The 15,041-nt window shown below is 41.5% G+C and overlaps 1 protein-coding gene and 1 long non-coding RNA gene across 2 annotated transcripts in view; one reads left to right on the plus strand and one right to left on the minus strand.

Annotated features, from left to right (window-relative positions):
- LOC129058703 (uncharacterized) overlaps positions 1-7,343 on the minus strand; it is a 36,469-nt gene extending 29,126 nt beyond the window's left edge. Inside the window, exons 1-2 of the long non-coding RNA XR_010139296.1 lie at positions 7,106-7,343; positions 1,416-1,531 (exon numbers count right to left, since the gene is read on the minus strand). This is a non-coding gene — a long non-coding RNA (uncharacterized LOC129058703). The remainder of the gene's footprint in view (positions 1-1,415; positions 1,532-7,105) is intronic.
- Positions 7,344-8,890: 1,547 nt separating this feature from the next.
- C2H3orf80 (chromosome 2 C3orf80 homolog) lies at positions 8,891-12,074 on the plus strand. Its single transcript, XM_024244220.3, has one exon. It carries the CDS (start codon positions 9,500-9,502, stop codon positions 10,244-10,246), a length of 747 nt encoding a protein of 248 aa, XP_024099988.2. The 5' UTR covers positions 8,891-9,499; the 3' UTR covers positions 10,247-12,074.
- Positions 12,075-15,041: the final 2,967 nt, after the last annotated feature.

Raw genomic sequence — 15,041 nt, forward strand, 5'->3', positions numbered from 1 at the left:
TGTGACCAAACCACATGGACTTCCCAATACATACCATGATGAAAAATATAACTATCTAAGAATGTTACTTTTTACATTGAGATTACAACCATGCATTGCTTCACAACAGGGATAAGTTCCGAGAAATGTGTCTTTAGGTGATTTCATCATTGTGCAAACATCATAGAGTGTACTTACACAAATCTAGGTCGTATCGCTTACTACACATCTAGGCTATATGGTATAGTTTATTGCTCCTAGGCTACAAACCTATTCAGTATGTTATTGTACTGAATACTGTAGGCAATGCTATTTGTAGAGTACCTAAATTTGAAAATTTGTAGCTATCTAAATACAGAAAAGATACAGTAAAAATACTGTATTATAATCTTATGGAACCACCATCATATATGCAGTCCCTAGCTCTCTGAAAATCATTATGCAGGAAAAGACTGTATATTCCAAAAGGAATTTGGTGACACAGAATAACATATTGATGGAAAACTCAAAACACACTCTAAAAACTCTGCAAATTTAGTGTCATTTATTTCTACTACATCTTATTCCACAAAAAATTGTGCCATAACTTACAACATGAATATAAATGGCAAAATCTAAAGACGGAATCAAACAAAAAATAAATTTTGAATTAGAAAACTAAGGCCATATGGCAGTAGAAACATAAATGTAAAAAAAAAGGAGGGGCCAGCACAGATATTAAAAAAACTTTAAATCTAGTTCTGAGCTCCCTGGCAACCAAAGCAAAGAGGGATTCAAGACCATTTACAAAATTACCATGATGAAAAAGAAGAAAGCTTTAACATGTCTCTAAAGAAAACATGGCTTTTTTGGGCTGAATTTCTAAAAGAAATCATTCAAAAGGGAGAATTTCATAGGAGACATGATGCCTCCCACCATTTTCCACAAATGCAATAATAACTTCATGTGGTTAACTCTTAGAATATTGCCAGTGATAAAGCTGAGAGACAAATATCAAATGTTACAAAGTTAATAAGTTTCATTTGCCTTTGGCTCACTCACGAAGACAAGTTACAAATCTAATTAAGTCATGATAACCCTAAGAAAAATTAGCTTTTACTTCACCATTTTCAGAATCAAACTAGCAGGCAAGAAAAGATAATGCACTCTTTGTGATTAAGTAACAATTACAGGTAACACACAGAGCTCACTATATGCCAATGTTCTAAGCACTTTATATGTATTCATTCATTTAATCCGCACAATGGAAGGTAGGTATTATTATACCCTTTATTTCATAGACAAGAAAATGCAGATCCAGTGATTAATTGTCCAAGATCACATGGCTGGTACTAACATCATTTACTGTTACCAGCAGTTAGGGTCACCTTTTCCACATCAATGGTTGGGAGAAATGGGACCAGTCTTAAGCTTTAGAGGGGATTAACACTACTCACCTCAGTCAGTAGGATCAGTGGAATCACGTAATTTGTTATCTTTGCATCCTAGTGCTGGTGAAAGTGGTTCAGGCAAACTGCACCAATCAAGGGTCCAACCAGGAAAACGACCCATTCTGAATTTTTAAACAGAGAGAAATTTCATACAAGAAACTGTTGATGCAGGAAGTGCTAAGAATCTCCCAGAAAATGGTGAGGCAGCCTAGAGACTGGTAATAGTAGGAAGGTGGAAGTGGTCTTATGGGAGCCTGGGGAGGCAGGGGAGTTGACTGACAGCAGCTGGAGCCACAGCAGGCCTCAATAGGAGCCGTGGAGGAGCTGCCAGTGTCCCCACCCTGGCTTCACCCTTTATCTTCCTTCCAATCTCCCACTGACTGAACTCTGCCAGAATTTCACCAACAGGGAAATGCACCCTCCAGGGATCAGCTCTCCTGTGATACAGGGCAGAGCTGTAAAAGGTTGAGAACGAAATCCAAAAGCAAAAACACCCAAGACTGGCTCACACACTAACACTACAAAAGTGGAAATTCCGGCCAGGCGCAATGGCTCACTCCTATAATCCCAGCAATTTGGGAGGCCAAAGTGGGTGGATTGCTTGAGCTCAGGAACAGACCAGCTGGGCAACATGGTGAAACACTGTCTTTACCAAAAACAAAAAAGAAAAAATTAGCAGGATGTAGTGGCACATGCCTATAGTTCTAGCTACTCAGGAGGCTGAGGTGGGAGGGTCGCCTGAGCCCAGGAGGTAGAGGTTGCAGTGAGCAGAGATCACACCATTGTATTCCAGCCTGAGCAACAGAGCGAGACCCTGTCAAAAAAACAAACAAAACAAAAACAAAAACAAAAAAAAAAAGGTAGGCATTCTGTCTTCAAGTAGCTGGAGCATATGGACCTCAGAAGGCAAATCCCATGGTAAATAAAGTCCAGTTCTCTAAATCCCAAGTCACTATAACAAGGGGAAAATCCTCTTTATGCTTGAAAGAATACATAAGTAAAATGATTCATCCAGCAAGTAGCAAAACCATGGAATTGTTACTCAGAAGAGGAGTATATATTGAAAACATAAATAGACTCATAAACTTAGGTAAATTATTTCTACAAAAATGTATTCAGCACCTATTATGTATAAGTTGGTAGAAGCTCCTGGATGATGTGGCTATGGCATTCTGGAATCCTGTAAGCTCTTCACAGGTGTGCTGCATTCATTTTGTCCCTGCTGAGTCCCATACATGTAAGTGATGCCTGTTAGACAGAATGGTGAATGTTGCACGTCTTGTGACTTGAGTTCAGTGAGATAAGTCTTGCTGCGGGAGGTAAGAAGAACATTCTAACAGCAAGTAGGGGCTAAGGAAATGTGCTTACAGAAACATTTGAGGGCATTGTGTTATGAATTTCTAATGGAACACAGGCAGACAGTGAGGCATTGCATCCAAACAACAAAATAGCAATGGGCGGAAGGCAACATAGGTCCAGGTGAACCCTTCAAGAGAGCCTCCCAAAGTCTAGTACTAGTATTCAAAGAGACGGAAAGCCACTGTGCTGCAGAAACACACACACAAAGCCTACCACCATATGCTTATTTCTAAAAGTCCTAAGGCCAAAATGTGTACATAACTACCTGAAATATGAGGTAGTAAATGAGATTTGCAGTCAGGCATGGTGGCTCTTGCCTGTAATCTCAGCACTTTGGGTGGCCAAGGTGGGAGGATCACTTGAGCTCAGGATTTTGAGACCCTCCTGGGCAACATAGTGAGACCACGTCGCTATTAAAATAAAATTTTAAAAATGAGAATTGCCACAAACAGTAGATGGTAGATTTTGGACAGGAGCTGTCATTGGAGTTGTATTTTGCATAGTTTTGACCAACAGAGATGGGAAAAGATAATTCCTGGTGGAGGGCACAGCGAAAGGGAAGGGAGAACATCTCTAAAGCAGGCATCTTAAACAGCCATATCAGGTAGTCACTTATTGAAGCAAAGGGTGCACAAAGGAAGAGAGTAGGAAAGAAAGGTGAAAGTAAAGACTAGGATTATACCCCAAAGGGCCCTTTGAAATTCATAGTTGGATAAATCTACAATGAAAACTGTTAAGCAGAATTTAGATATTTAGGGTATATTCAAAAGTTTTAAGGCAGGTGTCTTGGAAGACGGTTATCCCATTTTATGTAATGTTAGAAGCAGGATGCTGGGTAGATGGACCACAGCCCTGCTGCCCAGGGACTAATGGCAAGCTCAGAGTCAATGCCATTAGCCTGTTGCCCTATAAGTATAAAGTCTGGCCTGGTGAGCAGGAACAGTCATCTCCCGTTCCATCCAGGTTTACAGAAAATATTCAGAAGCAGCTATTGACAAGCAATTTTTCCTTGTAATGAAAGGGAGACAAAGAGTACATTACTAGTTTCAGATTAAAATAATGGAGCATAAAATGTTTCACCTTAAAAAATTATTTCATCTTATGAAATAATTTCATGCTATGTGATTTTTCTGCCAATGCAAGTGTTTGGCTGGTACAACAGCGTACTAGCAGGTATATTCTAACTTGAACAATCTGACCATTTTTAAAAAACATGAGTGAGAAAGAAATTCATTCAGCTGACATAACTGGAATTCTAATTTCAGATCTTCACGGCCTCACTAAATCTTTCTCATAACATTTATGGTTTAGTTTTTATGTCATCAGCAATAATGCGAAAGTTATCAATCTCTTCTACAAGGTTGCCACAAGAAATTAACTGATAATTGTAATAAAGCAAGAATTTAAATATAGAAGTTTAAATTATTGATAAATAATACTGCATTTATTTGTGTTTTAGAACCCAATGTGTCCTTATTTTGCCAAGCATTTCTTATTTTATATTGATGAGCATTAGATAACTTAGTTCATGGGTAAAGATCAATGTAATGAAGGAGGGAAATTCATTTTTTGTTTGCAGAAATGCATACAAAAATAGCTGGCCTCACCTAGACCATTATTAATGGTTTACAAAAGTGGCCACAAAATGGCAGAAATAAAAATTTTATTTCCTCAGAAGAATCTCATATTTGTGGTCCAGAATACAGTCCAGGTTAATTCCCAGCTATTTTCCTTAGAATTGGCCTCATGATGCATCAGGAGTTGTCTAAGGGAAATCAGGTGACTCCCGCCACAGTGATCCCTTTGGCCTGTCCAGCTCAAATCAGTAAGGGAGTGAGATGCCAACCCACTGTTTTTAACTAGATTTAGAGTTATAAGCCCTGGATTCCAGTGTTAGCACCACCACTAATTTGTCCTTTGATTTCGCTGTTTTAGCCTATCTTCATTGGTGAAAAGGGATAATAATAACTTCACCCCATCTCACAGAAATGTAGTAAGGAGGAAAAAAAAAAATCAATGCATGTGGAAGTTCTCTGAAAAGCTAAAAGGCCAAATATAAACATAGATATTATTTTTATAAGGGCCTGGAATTACTCAACCTTTTGTTTCTAACTTCATGCTTGAGAGAAAGCTTTCTACTTCCTTTTGCTCCTAATTTGGACAAAAGATACAAAGCATTCCACTTGGACTTTTCTCCTACTTCAAGCATTTGGCTTGCAGAAGCCTTTTGTCAGCCAGCTACCAACTCATAAAGTTGAAAGGGGAAATCTGAACTCCACTCCAAGTCAGGGCTGTGGAGGTGGAAAGAACAGGAAATGTCACTAGAATTTTCCTGGTCTCCAAGGGGAAACCGGGCAGGACCAAATACAAAGATAAGTACAACCACACAGCCTGTTAGACCGCTGCAGAGAATCAGATTCGGTTTTAAAGTTGGATGGCAGCAGAGGTGGCTTGACTCTACATAAAGCTAATCTAGGAGCAGAGTCAAAATTGTTGGGATAGAAATTATACAAGTTTTGCCTCAATCACAAGAGATGACACATGAGGTGTCTTTCTACCTCGGAGACTCGTGTCCATGATGATTCCTCTGCCCAGAGGACCCCTTTTTTGCTTCCCCTTGTTGTCCTTTTTAAGGAGGTCTTTCTTAGGGACATTTTTCCAGCCAATGCCACTGCCCTAACCCAATCCAGATCATGTCCAGTGCAAAAACTCAGAGCATCCTGCACTCCTCCAGTGTGTGCATTGATCATTGGAATGACCAGTTCATTATTTTGACTGTTTGACTGTTGTTCTTTTCCCCCTCCCCTAATAAGCTCCCTGAGGACAGAGAACTGTTTGATTTCATAGTATCCTCAGAGTGGAGCAGAATGCCTAGCTCAAAGTGGGCCCTCATTAAATATTTATTGAATGAGTGATGAAAGAAATACGATCTGAAAAGAACTCCAAAGCAGATTATCTCAGATCTTACGTCATTTCTAGGGAGGTATATTCATGCAAATATATGCTATTTACAATAAGCCTCTTAATTTACTGTTGCTCAGGGAAGACATGTGCAAGTGGAGGGAAATCATACAATGAGGAGGTTAAGAAATCAATTATAATAATTTAGTAGTAAGGTAGTATTCAGGTGTTGCACATCCTGAATAAGGGGTCCTTAAGGACTAGACAGTTTACAGGGTCCCAACTACCCATGCCTAGACGTTTTGAAGGAGGGACATGAAAAGGGCAGACCCATCACATCTCAGGCTTGAAGGCACAAGCAACAGTCAGCAGACATCAGAGAAAAACTTCCTTCTGGGCCTGTGTCATGTGATAGAACAGAAGGTTGTATGATGGAGCCACTAAGTCTTTCTGAAGCTATCAAGACAGCTCCCAGAGACACAGGTAAAATAGCAGCCAATTTTGCTGTGTTCTGTTTACTTTCTTCTGTTCCAGAAAGTTGAAAAGTATGGCTAATTTGCATTCATATGGTGTGAATGCAAATAAATCAGGAAGAGAAAATGTTCAAAAACTATCATTCAAGCTCTACAGTACGGTAAAGAAGTTTTCTTAATCTTTATCATTAAGACTATGCTTTTTGGAAAAAGGTGAGTCCCCTCCCACCACGTGTTGGGTTTTTTTCTCTCACTCTCTTGTTCTCACTTAACACATTTGGTGCAATTTCTTTTTTTAACAAAATGAGGTTTTAATTTTTGCACTGTGGTCATTCTATGAAACATATCATTAAATTCCGTCTTCCCCCCTAAGTGGCTTGAATTTGATTTTCTGGCAGCTCAATCTACCCCATTTATTTGTGTGTTGAATCGAAGAAAAGAATAAGGATGCTGAGTAATGAAGATTGTGTCTTTTCTGGGGCTTTTAAAGCTATAAGGTTTCTATTCTTTCCTTTGAAATATTGTACACAATAAATTACATTGCAAATAGAGATGAATTAAGAGAAACTGAGAGATCAGAGAAGAAATAAAGAGGTGCCAGTTTCTGTAGAGGGTCTTGAATGGATGATACTATATACAATCTATGTTGTTCTTCTACTGTGTCCTACCTAACATTCTGCAAATTCTAACTATTTAAAGGTAGATATAAATGAAACCATTTAAATGCTGCTTAGTAATTTCAAAATAGTAATGAGCAGGGGACTTTCTCTTATGTGTCATCAGCCATATAACCCCCTTTACTTTTGCCACTGCTCCTGCTACTACTGGAAGAAATCCCAAAAACTCAGATAATCAAAACCCAAAGACGGTTTATATTTTTTCTATTTCATATTCAAAGCCTATCTCAAGCTATGAACTGCCTTCATTCCTGAAATTGTTTGAAATTCATTAATTTTATTTTACCTTTGGGAGAGTAAGAACAAGTCATGATAGAAGAAGAAACTGCCATTTGTTGCCTTCTGTGCAATCTTTTAATCCATTTAGTTGAAGCTGGGAGTGCAGACCTGGGTTTACTCCATGCTGGGGAGGAGTCAGTATTTTTCTGTTACAATGAGCATCTAGCAGAGTTCCCTAAACATAGAAAATGTTCAACGTAAATTTAGCAAAAGAATGGGTGAATGAAAGAATACAATTTTCTGGCCAGGTGTGGTGGCTCACGCCTGTAATCCTAGCACTTTAGGAGGCCGAGGCGAACGGATCACTTGAGGTCAGGAGTTCAAAAAGCAGCCCAGCCAACATGGCGAAACCCCATCTCTACTAAAAATACAAAAATTAGCCAGGTGTAGTGGTGCATGCCTGTAATCCCAGCTACTCAGGAGGCTGAGGCAGGAGGATCACTTGAACCCAGGAGGCAGAGGTTGCAGTGAGCCAAGACTGTGCCACCGCACTCAAGCCCAAGTGACAGAGTGAGACTCTGTCCAAAAAAAAAAAAAAAAAAAAAAAAAAAAATTCACTGTATTAAAATGAATCATTTTCATTCCATGATTTTACTACAATTTGAAATCCATTGTCAATCAGGCTTTGCAAAATAGGTAATATGCCTCCCTATAAAGAGATCATAACAAAGAAATGTGGCTTTTGAAGAGCTTGGGAAAAAAGGGACCTGTGCTCAAGTAAGCGTTACATATCATATCTTGTCTGAGTAACACTTAGAAGCTTCTCTGTGAGTAGAAAGAATCATTTTAGAGTGTGAGGCAAAGTAAGGTGTTCACAGCAACAGATATGTTTAAAATGTTTCATTTAGGCTGAGCAATGTCCTGTCTCAATCAAATCACCATTGCCAACCTTCTTGTTCCATCAACACTTTGTTACAGAGATATACGATGACTTACTCAGGGAGAAATCTTTGCTTTTCTCTGATCCTCGGTTGAATCTTGTCTGCATATTGTTCCTTTGCTTTTACTGTTTTTCTCTCTGTGACGGTGGAATTTTCCCTTTGGTTTCTCTTCAAGGGGTCCTCGTGTTTAAGGGGTGAGGGAATGATTGTCTACTTCAGTCTGCCTTAATAAAAGTGGCAAGCTCTTGGCTTCCCCGTGGTGTGGCTCTATCCACCACGGGGGTAGAGCTTAACTACACCATGTAGATGTGCCTGCCAGTCAGGGACCGCGGTAACTGTCGCCCCTTACGTGTGCTGTGTGCGCTAACGGGCTTCCCCAGAGAATGGTGACAACCAAGGCAAGGTAAACCCTGTTCCATGTTAAGTGGGAGCGCAGATTTCCTTTAAAGTCAAACTTTGCGAACAAGAATAATCTTGAAAAAGACCTTTTAGGCGCAAATCAATGCTCAAGAACATTGCCAATCACTTGCAACCTCCTTAGACATTTCACGGACGTGTTATTTATGCTCAAGGAGGAGTCTCCTTTCATCCCGGCAACCCAAATCTTTGCTCTGTGTTTCGGACTCAGTGGGGGCTTGTCGGATGAGCCACTGGGAAAATATGTGTCCCCGCACTTCTCCTTAATCAACTAAGGTCACCTTGACAGAGCGCTTCCCTGTCCCTCTGGGGCTACCTCTGTGGTACCCTGACCTGTCCCTCTACGAGAAATTCTCTACCTGTTCTGGAGGTTTCCTGGGAATCCCGGGTTCCTAGCTCCCTGGACCTGCCTGCAAGCAGAAATATCCGCCGGTCCCCAACCCCCACCCCCAAACTCTGGGACAGCAGTGGATACTGCACTAGCCATTAATGGCCATCATCTATTTTTAATCGGAAGATCACAAGAAAGATGGTAAGCGAATCCCAGTCGCAAGTCAATTTAAATAACATTCCTGGGGAAATCCAATCACTTAAAACGGAGACACCTACGCGAGCGAGAGCCCCCGCCCGTCTGGCGGGCCTAAGCGCCAAGGCTGAATTAATCAAGATCAAGGGGCTCGCGGGCTGAGAGCAGAGCGTTAACCCTTCCAGTCCCAGAGAGCGACAAGGCGGAGGAGGAAAAACGCGGCCGGCCGGGGCCAAGATGCCCACGGCAGCCTCGCGCGGGCTGCCTCTGCCATTTAGGGAGGCTCCGGACGCCTTGCACCCGGCCCGGGCGGTTGGGCGCGAGAGGTTAAGGTCAGAAGCTCAGGAAGCTGCTTGGGCTGCGAGTAGCAGCCGCCTCCCGCAGCCTCCGCGCGCCGCGGGCTCCTCCTCCCGCCCAAGCGTGGCCAAGTGAGGACTGCTCCGGCCGCAGGTAGCTGAGGCGCGGGAGGCGGCGCGCGCGGGACCCGAGCGGAGCGCCTGGGAGGGGCCGACGGACGCGCGGGCGGACGGACTCCCCAGCCTCCCGTCCCGGACGTTAGCCGAGGTCTGCGCGGGCCATGTGGGGACCCGGGGTCACTGCTGAGGGCCTGTCGGTGGCTCCGGCGCCGCCGCCTCTGCTGCCGCTGCTGCTACTGCTGGCGCTGGCGCTGGTGGCGCCCTCGCGGGGCGGCGGGGGCTGCGCTGAGCTGGCGTGCGGCGAGCGGGAGCGCTGCTGCGACGCGACCAACGCCACGGCGGTGCGCTGCTGCAAGCTCCCGCTGCACGCCTTCCTGGACAACGTGGGCTGGTTCGTCCGCAAGCTCTCCGGGCTGCTCATCCTGCTGGTGCTCTTCGCCATCGGCTATTTCCTGCAGCGCATCATCTGCCCCAGTCCACGCAGGTACCCGCGCGGCCAGGCGCGCCCGGGACAGCGGCCCGGGCCTCCGGGGGGCGCCGGACCGCTGGGGGGCGCGGGGCCGCCCGACGACGACGACGACGACTCGCCCGCTCTGCTGCGCGACGAGGCAGCAGCCGGCTCTCAGGACTCACTGCTGGACAGTGGCGGCGGCTGCCGGGGCCGGGGAGGCGGCGGGCGCCCGGACCCCTCCTGCGCCTCAGAGCACGAGATGCGTGTAGTGTCGCCGGTCTTCCTGCAGCTGCCCAGCTACGAGGAGGTCAAGTATCTGCCCACCTACGAGGAGTCCATGCGGCTGCAGCAGCTCAGCCCCGGGGAGGTCGTGCTGCCAGTGTCGGTGCTCGGCCGCCCTCGAGGCGGGGTCGCCGCGGAGCCCGACGGCGGCGAGGGCCGCTACCCCCTTATCTGAGCGCTCGGGGATCAGCGGCTGGTGCAGGGCTGGGGGCTGCGGGTGGCAAGCAACGGCCGGGGTGCCGCCGCCAACTGCCTCAGACCTTATCTGGCACCCTGGCCTAACTGCCCGGCACCCCGCGACTGGGTTGGGGTCACTCGTCTCCCTCGCGTTCTCCCGGGATCTTATGTTTCTCTGCGTTTCATTCCGTTCAAAGAAACGTGGGGCACGCGCGGCGGGTGCGGCTGCAGCAGGCGACCCTCCAGCGCACCTTCGAAGGACGTCCCTGCCCTCTGCCTTGCCTCGTATTGTGGTTCACTAGTAAGTGCCTGCTTCCCGAGTCAAAGAGAACACGTGAGCCCTTTGGTGCGTCGAGAGAAGGGCGGTCTTCTTTAGGGCTGAGGAGAAAGGACCGCAGTTCCACTCCTTTCCCTACCTGCCGCCTGGACAGGTCTCCCAGGGTGCGCAGAGGGCGAGGAGCCGTTGAGGACCAGCCGCGACCGGGGACTGCTGCACGTGGGTGTGGGAGAGCGCCACTTGGTTTTGATGAAATCGCTGCCATGCGGCAGACCCCCAAAAATCCCTCAGTGTCTTCCTGATCGAGCAAATAGTCACAGCTGGTGTTTCACAATTAGGTGGAGTGCGGGGAGTGGGCTAGGGGGGACACCTGTGATACAAGGTTAGCTGCTGTACCTACTCAGGGAACAGCAACCATGTATATCCATTCGGCTGGACTTTTGATTGTTCAATAACTGAGAAGGTATTTATATTTATTTGTCTTTTATTCTAATATTTTTACCATGCATTGAACGCAACAGGAGGGTATTTCAGCAAATTCACGACAAGGTAATCGTCTTATCACTTTTTGTAGGCCATTAATGGTCAGGAAATTGCCCATGCTCTGTCATTATTGTTTAATAATTCATTAAATTATTTCATAAAAAAACAGGTATGGTCAAAGGAGGAAGCATATGTGACATAAAAAACATGAAGGATATCTTATTTTCACTATTTGAGAAGAATATATTTTATTTTTAGTACTGTGGCATAATATATAACTTTTTATAATAATAACTGTATGCATTATGTAGTATAGCTCTTAATTGTATCACTCATCACATAGTTATATGTAAAAATAATTGACAGTATATGCCATACCATGAAGCATATGATGTTGTGCACTTTCTCCTCCATTTTTCATTTGGAATACATTCCACAACATGATCCAAAACATAAGAACTTATGACTTGTAACTTTTGTTTAAAGCCATTAATTGTGCAGTAATGTGCTACAGAAGGATTCAATCAGCTTCTCTTAAGAAACAAGTGTCATTGTATCAGTTTCCTGTTCTGTGACACGCCCTTTAAAAGTAAAAGATAATATAGCATATTTTAATACATTGTGTGTAATGTACATATGCATATTGTCTATGTACTGTATACACATTGTTTATAATATTGTTATTACAGTTTGTCATTCACCTGAAAGAAGGAAAAATACGAAAGGTTTCTGTGCTTGGGAAAAGGTGAATGTTGTTATATCAAGAACGATTACACACATGGATCTCATACATGTTTTTAAAACATTGTTCTTCTGATTGAAGAAGTCTGACACTCCTGAAAAAATCTTTAAATATCTAACTTGTATTGAAGAAAATTATTTGATTAAATTTTTAAAGGCTGGTTGAAAAAGTCTGAGTTCTGAGAATTTTTAAATGTCTGAATTGTAATAAAAGAAAATGGTTTACTTTAAACTAAAAACTAATGACCTTGTGACTAAAGAAAAATCATTTGAAGTGTATTAAAAAATAGCAAAACATTAAAATCTTTTCTCTGTGCAAATTTTATCAGATGTGTGGCTATATGGTAGTGTATCAAAATATGAAATATGTCTATTTGTCATTTAAAGCAATTTGAGCTGTGAATTGACAAAAGTATCAGGAGTTGAGGCTGTATCAGTTGAGAATGGTACAAAATTTAATTACATTATATAGATAATCACATATTAATGTTACTCAGATACCGTATATTTTTGTTATATGTGGCTATCAATACTACTCACCATTCAAACAAACTGGAAAGTTGCCATATTTTAAAAAATAACTTATTATTTGAGGTTACACTGTTTTACACATTTCACAAATGTTACCTGTATCTGAAACATCAACCTAAATATCCAAATACCTGTGCCAGTATATGAAGCAGTCTACATGTTGTTACCATAACATCTTAAAGAAATTCAACAAAATCCTATGAAAAATACTTACAATATGGATCAAGTATATTTCTCTTTTATCAACTATGGAACATTTCTCTCCCTAAAATCTAGAATGTCTATAAAGTGGTAATTACACTTGATACCAATCACACAATGAGGTGCTACTGAATTTTAAAATGATAAGTTTTCACCTGTTTTTTATCTGCCCAACCCACAAGCTTTTATTCACATCCCTCAGTTCAATAGAAATGAGTTTGACTCTACTGTGGGTTTTTTTTTCTTGCAATCCATTGATTTACCAAGGACAATTTTGTTCAGGCATAATTTTGTGGAAAAATTCTTTAAAACAGTATTTTATTAATAAATGAGCATGTCTCATGGTAATATATACACATACAACAGACCATATTAACACACACAAAACCTGTGTGTTTGTAACGCTGGATTGCCTGGATAGAAACATTTTTAAAGCAGTAAAGGCAGTATCTGGGTGTTAAGTTTTATAGATTTCACTTGGAAATTATTATATAGACAGGCCCTATTATAATTGCATGTGTTTATTAATATAGAAAATAGTTATCCTGTTACCTGAAAAAAACTCACAAAGAAATGATTTTACTTCTTTTGAATATTCTGTAGTAAAAGTGGAGGATAGAACATTGTGTTCTTTATATGTAGAATAATACACTATTAACTTATGGCATGACATATTAATGGAATTAATATGGAACATTAATTTTACGGTATATATATCTTCTTCTTTTTTTTTTTTTTTTGAGAAAAGATCTCACTTTGTTGCCCAGGCTGAAGTGCAGTGGCATGATCACCGCTCACTGCAGCCTTGACCTTCTGGGCTCAAGGGATCCTCCTGCCTCAGCCTCCTGTGTGGCTGGGACTACAGGTGCACACCACCACACCCAGCTAATTTTTGTATTTTTTTGTAGAGATGGGGTTTCGCCATGTTGCCCAGGCTGGTCTCATTCTCCTGGGCTCAAGTGATCTGCCTCCCTTGGCCTCCCAAAGCTCTGGGATTATAGGCATGAGCCATCATGCCCAGCCTTTGGTATATATATCTTAACTAAACCCACCTGGGCGTGCAGTGTTTTCCAGTACCAAGTGAGCTTTTGCTCCTGGTTTTCAGTTATCAGAGTAATTCGAATACTAAAACATTTTAAGCACATTTTATTTTCACTGACTTCTCATGAGTAGGGAAATAATGGTCCTGCATATTGTAATCCATCTGGAATGCAAAAAACATGATTGATTTTCTAAATTTAGGTGCTACATATATAAATATGTATATTGTATATGTACAGTTGGCTCTCCTGTATCTGTGGGTTCTGCATCTGCAGATGCCACCAACTGCAGGTAGAAAATATATTTTTTTAATTTTTTGAAAATATTTTTAAGAAAGAAAATTAACATTTAAAACTACAAATTAAACAATAATATGTTATAGCAACTATTTACATAACATTTATACTGTATTAAGTGTTATAAGTCATCTAGAGGAGATGTAAAGTATATGGGAGGATATGCATAGGTTATATGCAAATACTACACCACTTTATATCAGGGAGTTTATTTTGACCTCTGCAGGGGGTCCTAAAACCAATCTCTATGGATACCTAGGGATGACTGTAGTGTGTGTGTGTGTGTGTGTGTGTGTGTGTGTGTGTGTGTAATCACCAGTTGCTTACAAGCAATTCGTTATGGGTGTTCAATATCATTACCAAGGGGAAAATGTCTTCTTGAGATAGAATAATAGTTTTAAGAGGCCATTAATTGCTACATTCTGCAAATGTGAGTGTGCTTCAACCATGGAAAATGGCATTGGCAATTATGTCAAAGGGCATGAAATGTACTCTATAAGGAAAACAAGATTCAATTGTAAAGGCCAGAGGGAATATTAAGGAAATGGACTCAGTTAACAATTTGAAAGGCAATATGCTAAGTACCTTAATGTTGTACTTTTTGTATACAGTTTCTCTCAAGTGGAATTAATAAAGGAAACAATTCAAAGCTGAAACTCATATAAACATGAATATGATGTCTAGATTTATACAATATTCTCATCTGACTTTCATTAAAAATTTTATGAATTGTAATTAATTTGGGTTTCCAGCTTGAGAGAAATAATGATGTATGTTGAGTTTTATTTTGAGCAACAAGCATTAACCATCTCTTCAAAAGTGTAAGTTTCCTAAACCGATCAATAATAGAATATTTGGCAAGTTCATATCTGACCTCAGTAGTTTACAATTTACTTTTTCATTCTCCTTTCATGCATTGATGAAGAGACTAATAACTGGTAAACTAAGGGAAGGTATTTTGTCAACCAAGGAATCAGCAACAGCTAAATCGCAAAAAATTAAGCCATTCTTTCTTCCATATGGATAATACCAGAAAAGTTACAGTATTCCTTTGTAAAATTTTGCTTGTAAAAATAATCAAATATCAAGTAAAACCAATACTTTTGTCATACTTAATTACATGTAGAACCTAATTTTATTATTCATTCATTTTTATTTACAGAACTCACTTTTTAAATTTATTTATTTATTTATTTGAGACAATATCTTGCTCTGTCACCCAC

Source organism: Pongo abelii, chromosome 2 (genome assembly GCF_028885655.2).
Source record: "Pongo abelii isolate AG06213 chromosome 2, NHGRI_mPonAbe1-v2.0_pri, whole genome shotgun sequence".
NCBI classification, from domain to species: Eukaryota; Metazoa; Chordata; class Mammalia; order Primates; family Hominidae; genus Pongo; species Pongo abelii.

What these genes read in the sequence shown, in the direction of transcription:
- C2H3orf80 (XM_024244220.3), top strand. Translation starts at nt 9,500, where the DNA reads ATGTGGGGACCCGGGGTCACTGCTGAGGGCCTGTCGGTGGCTCCGGCG.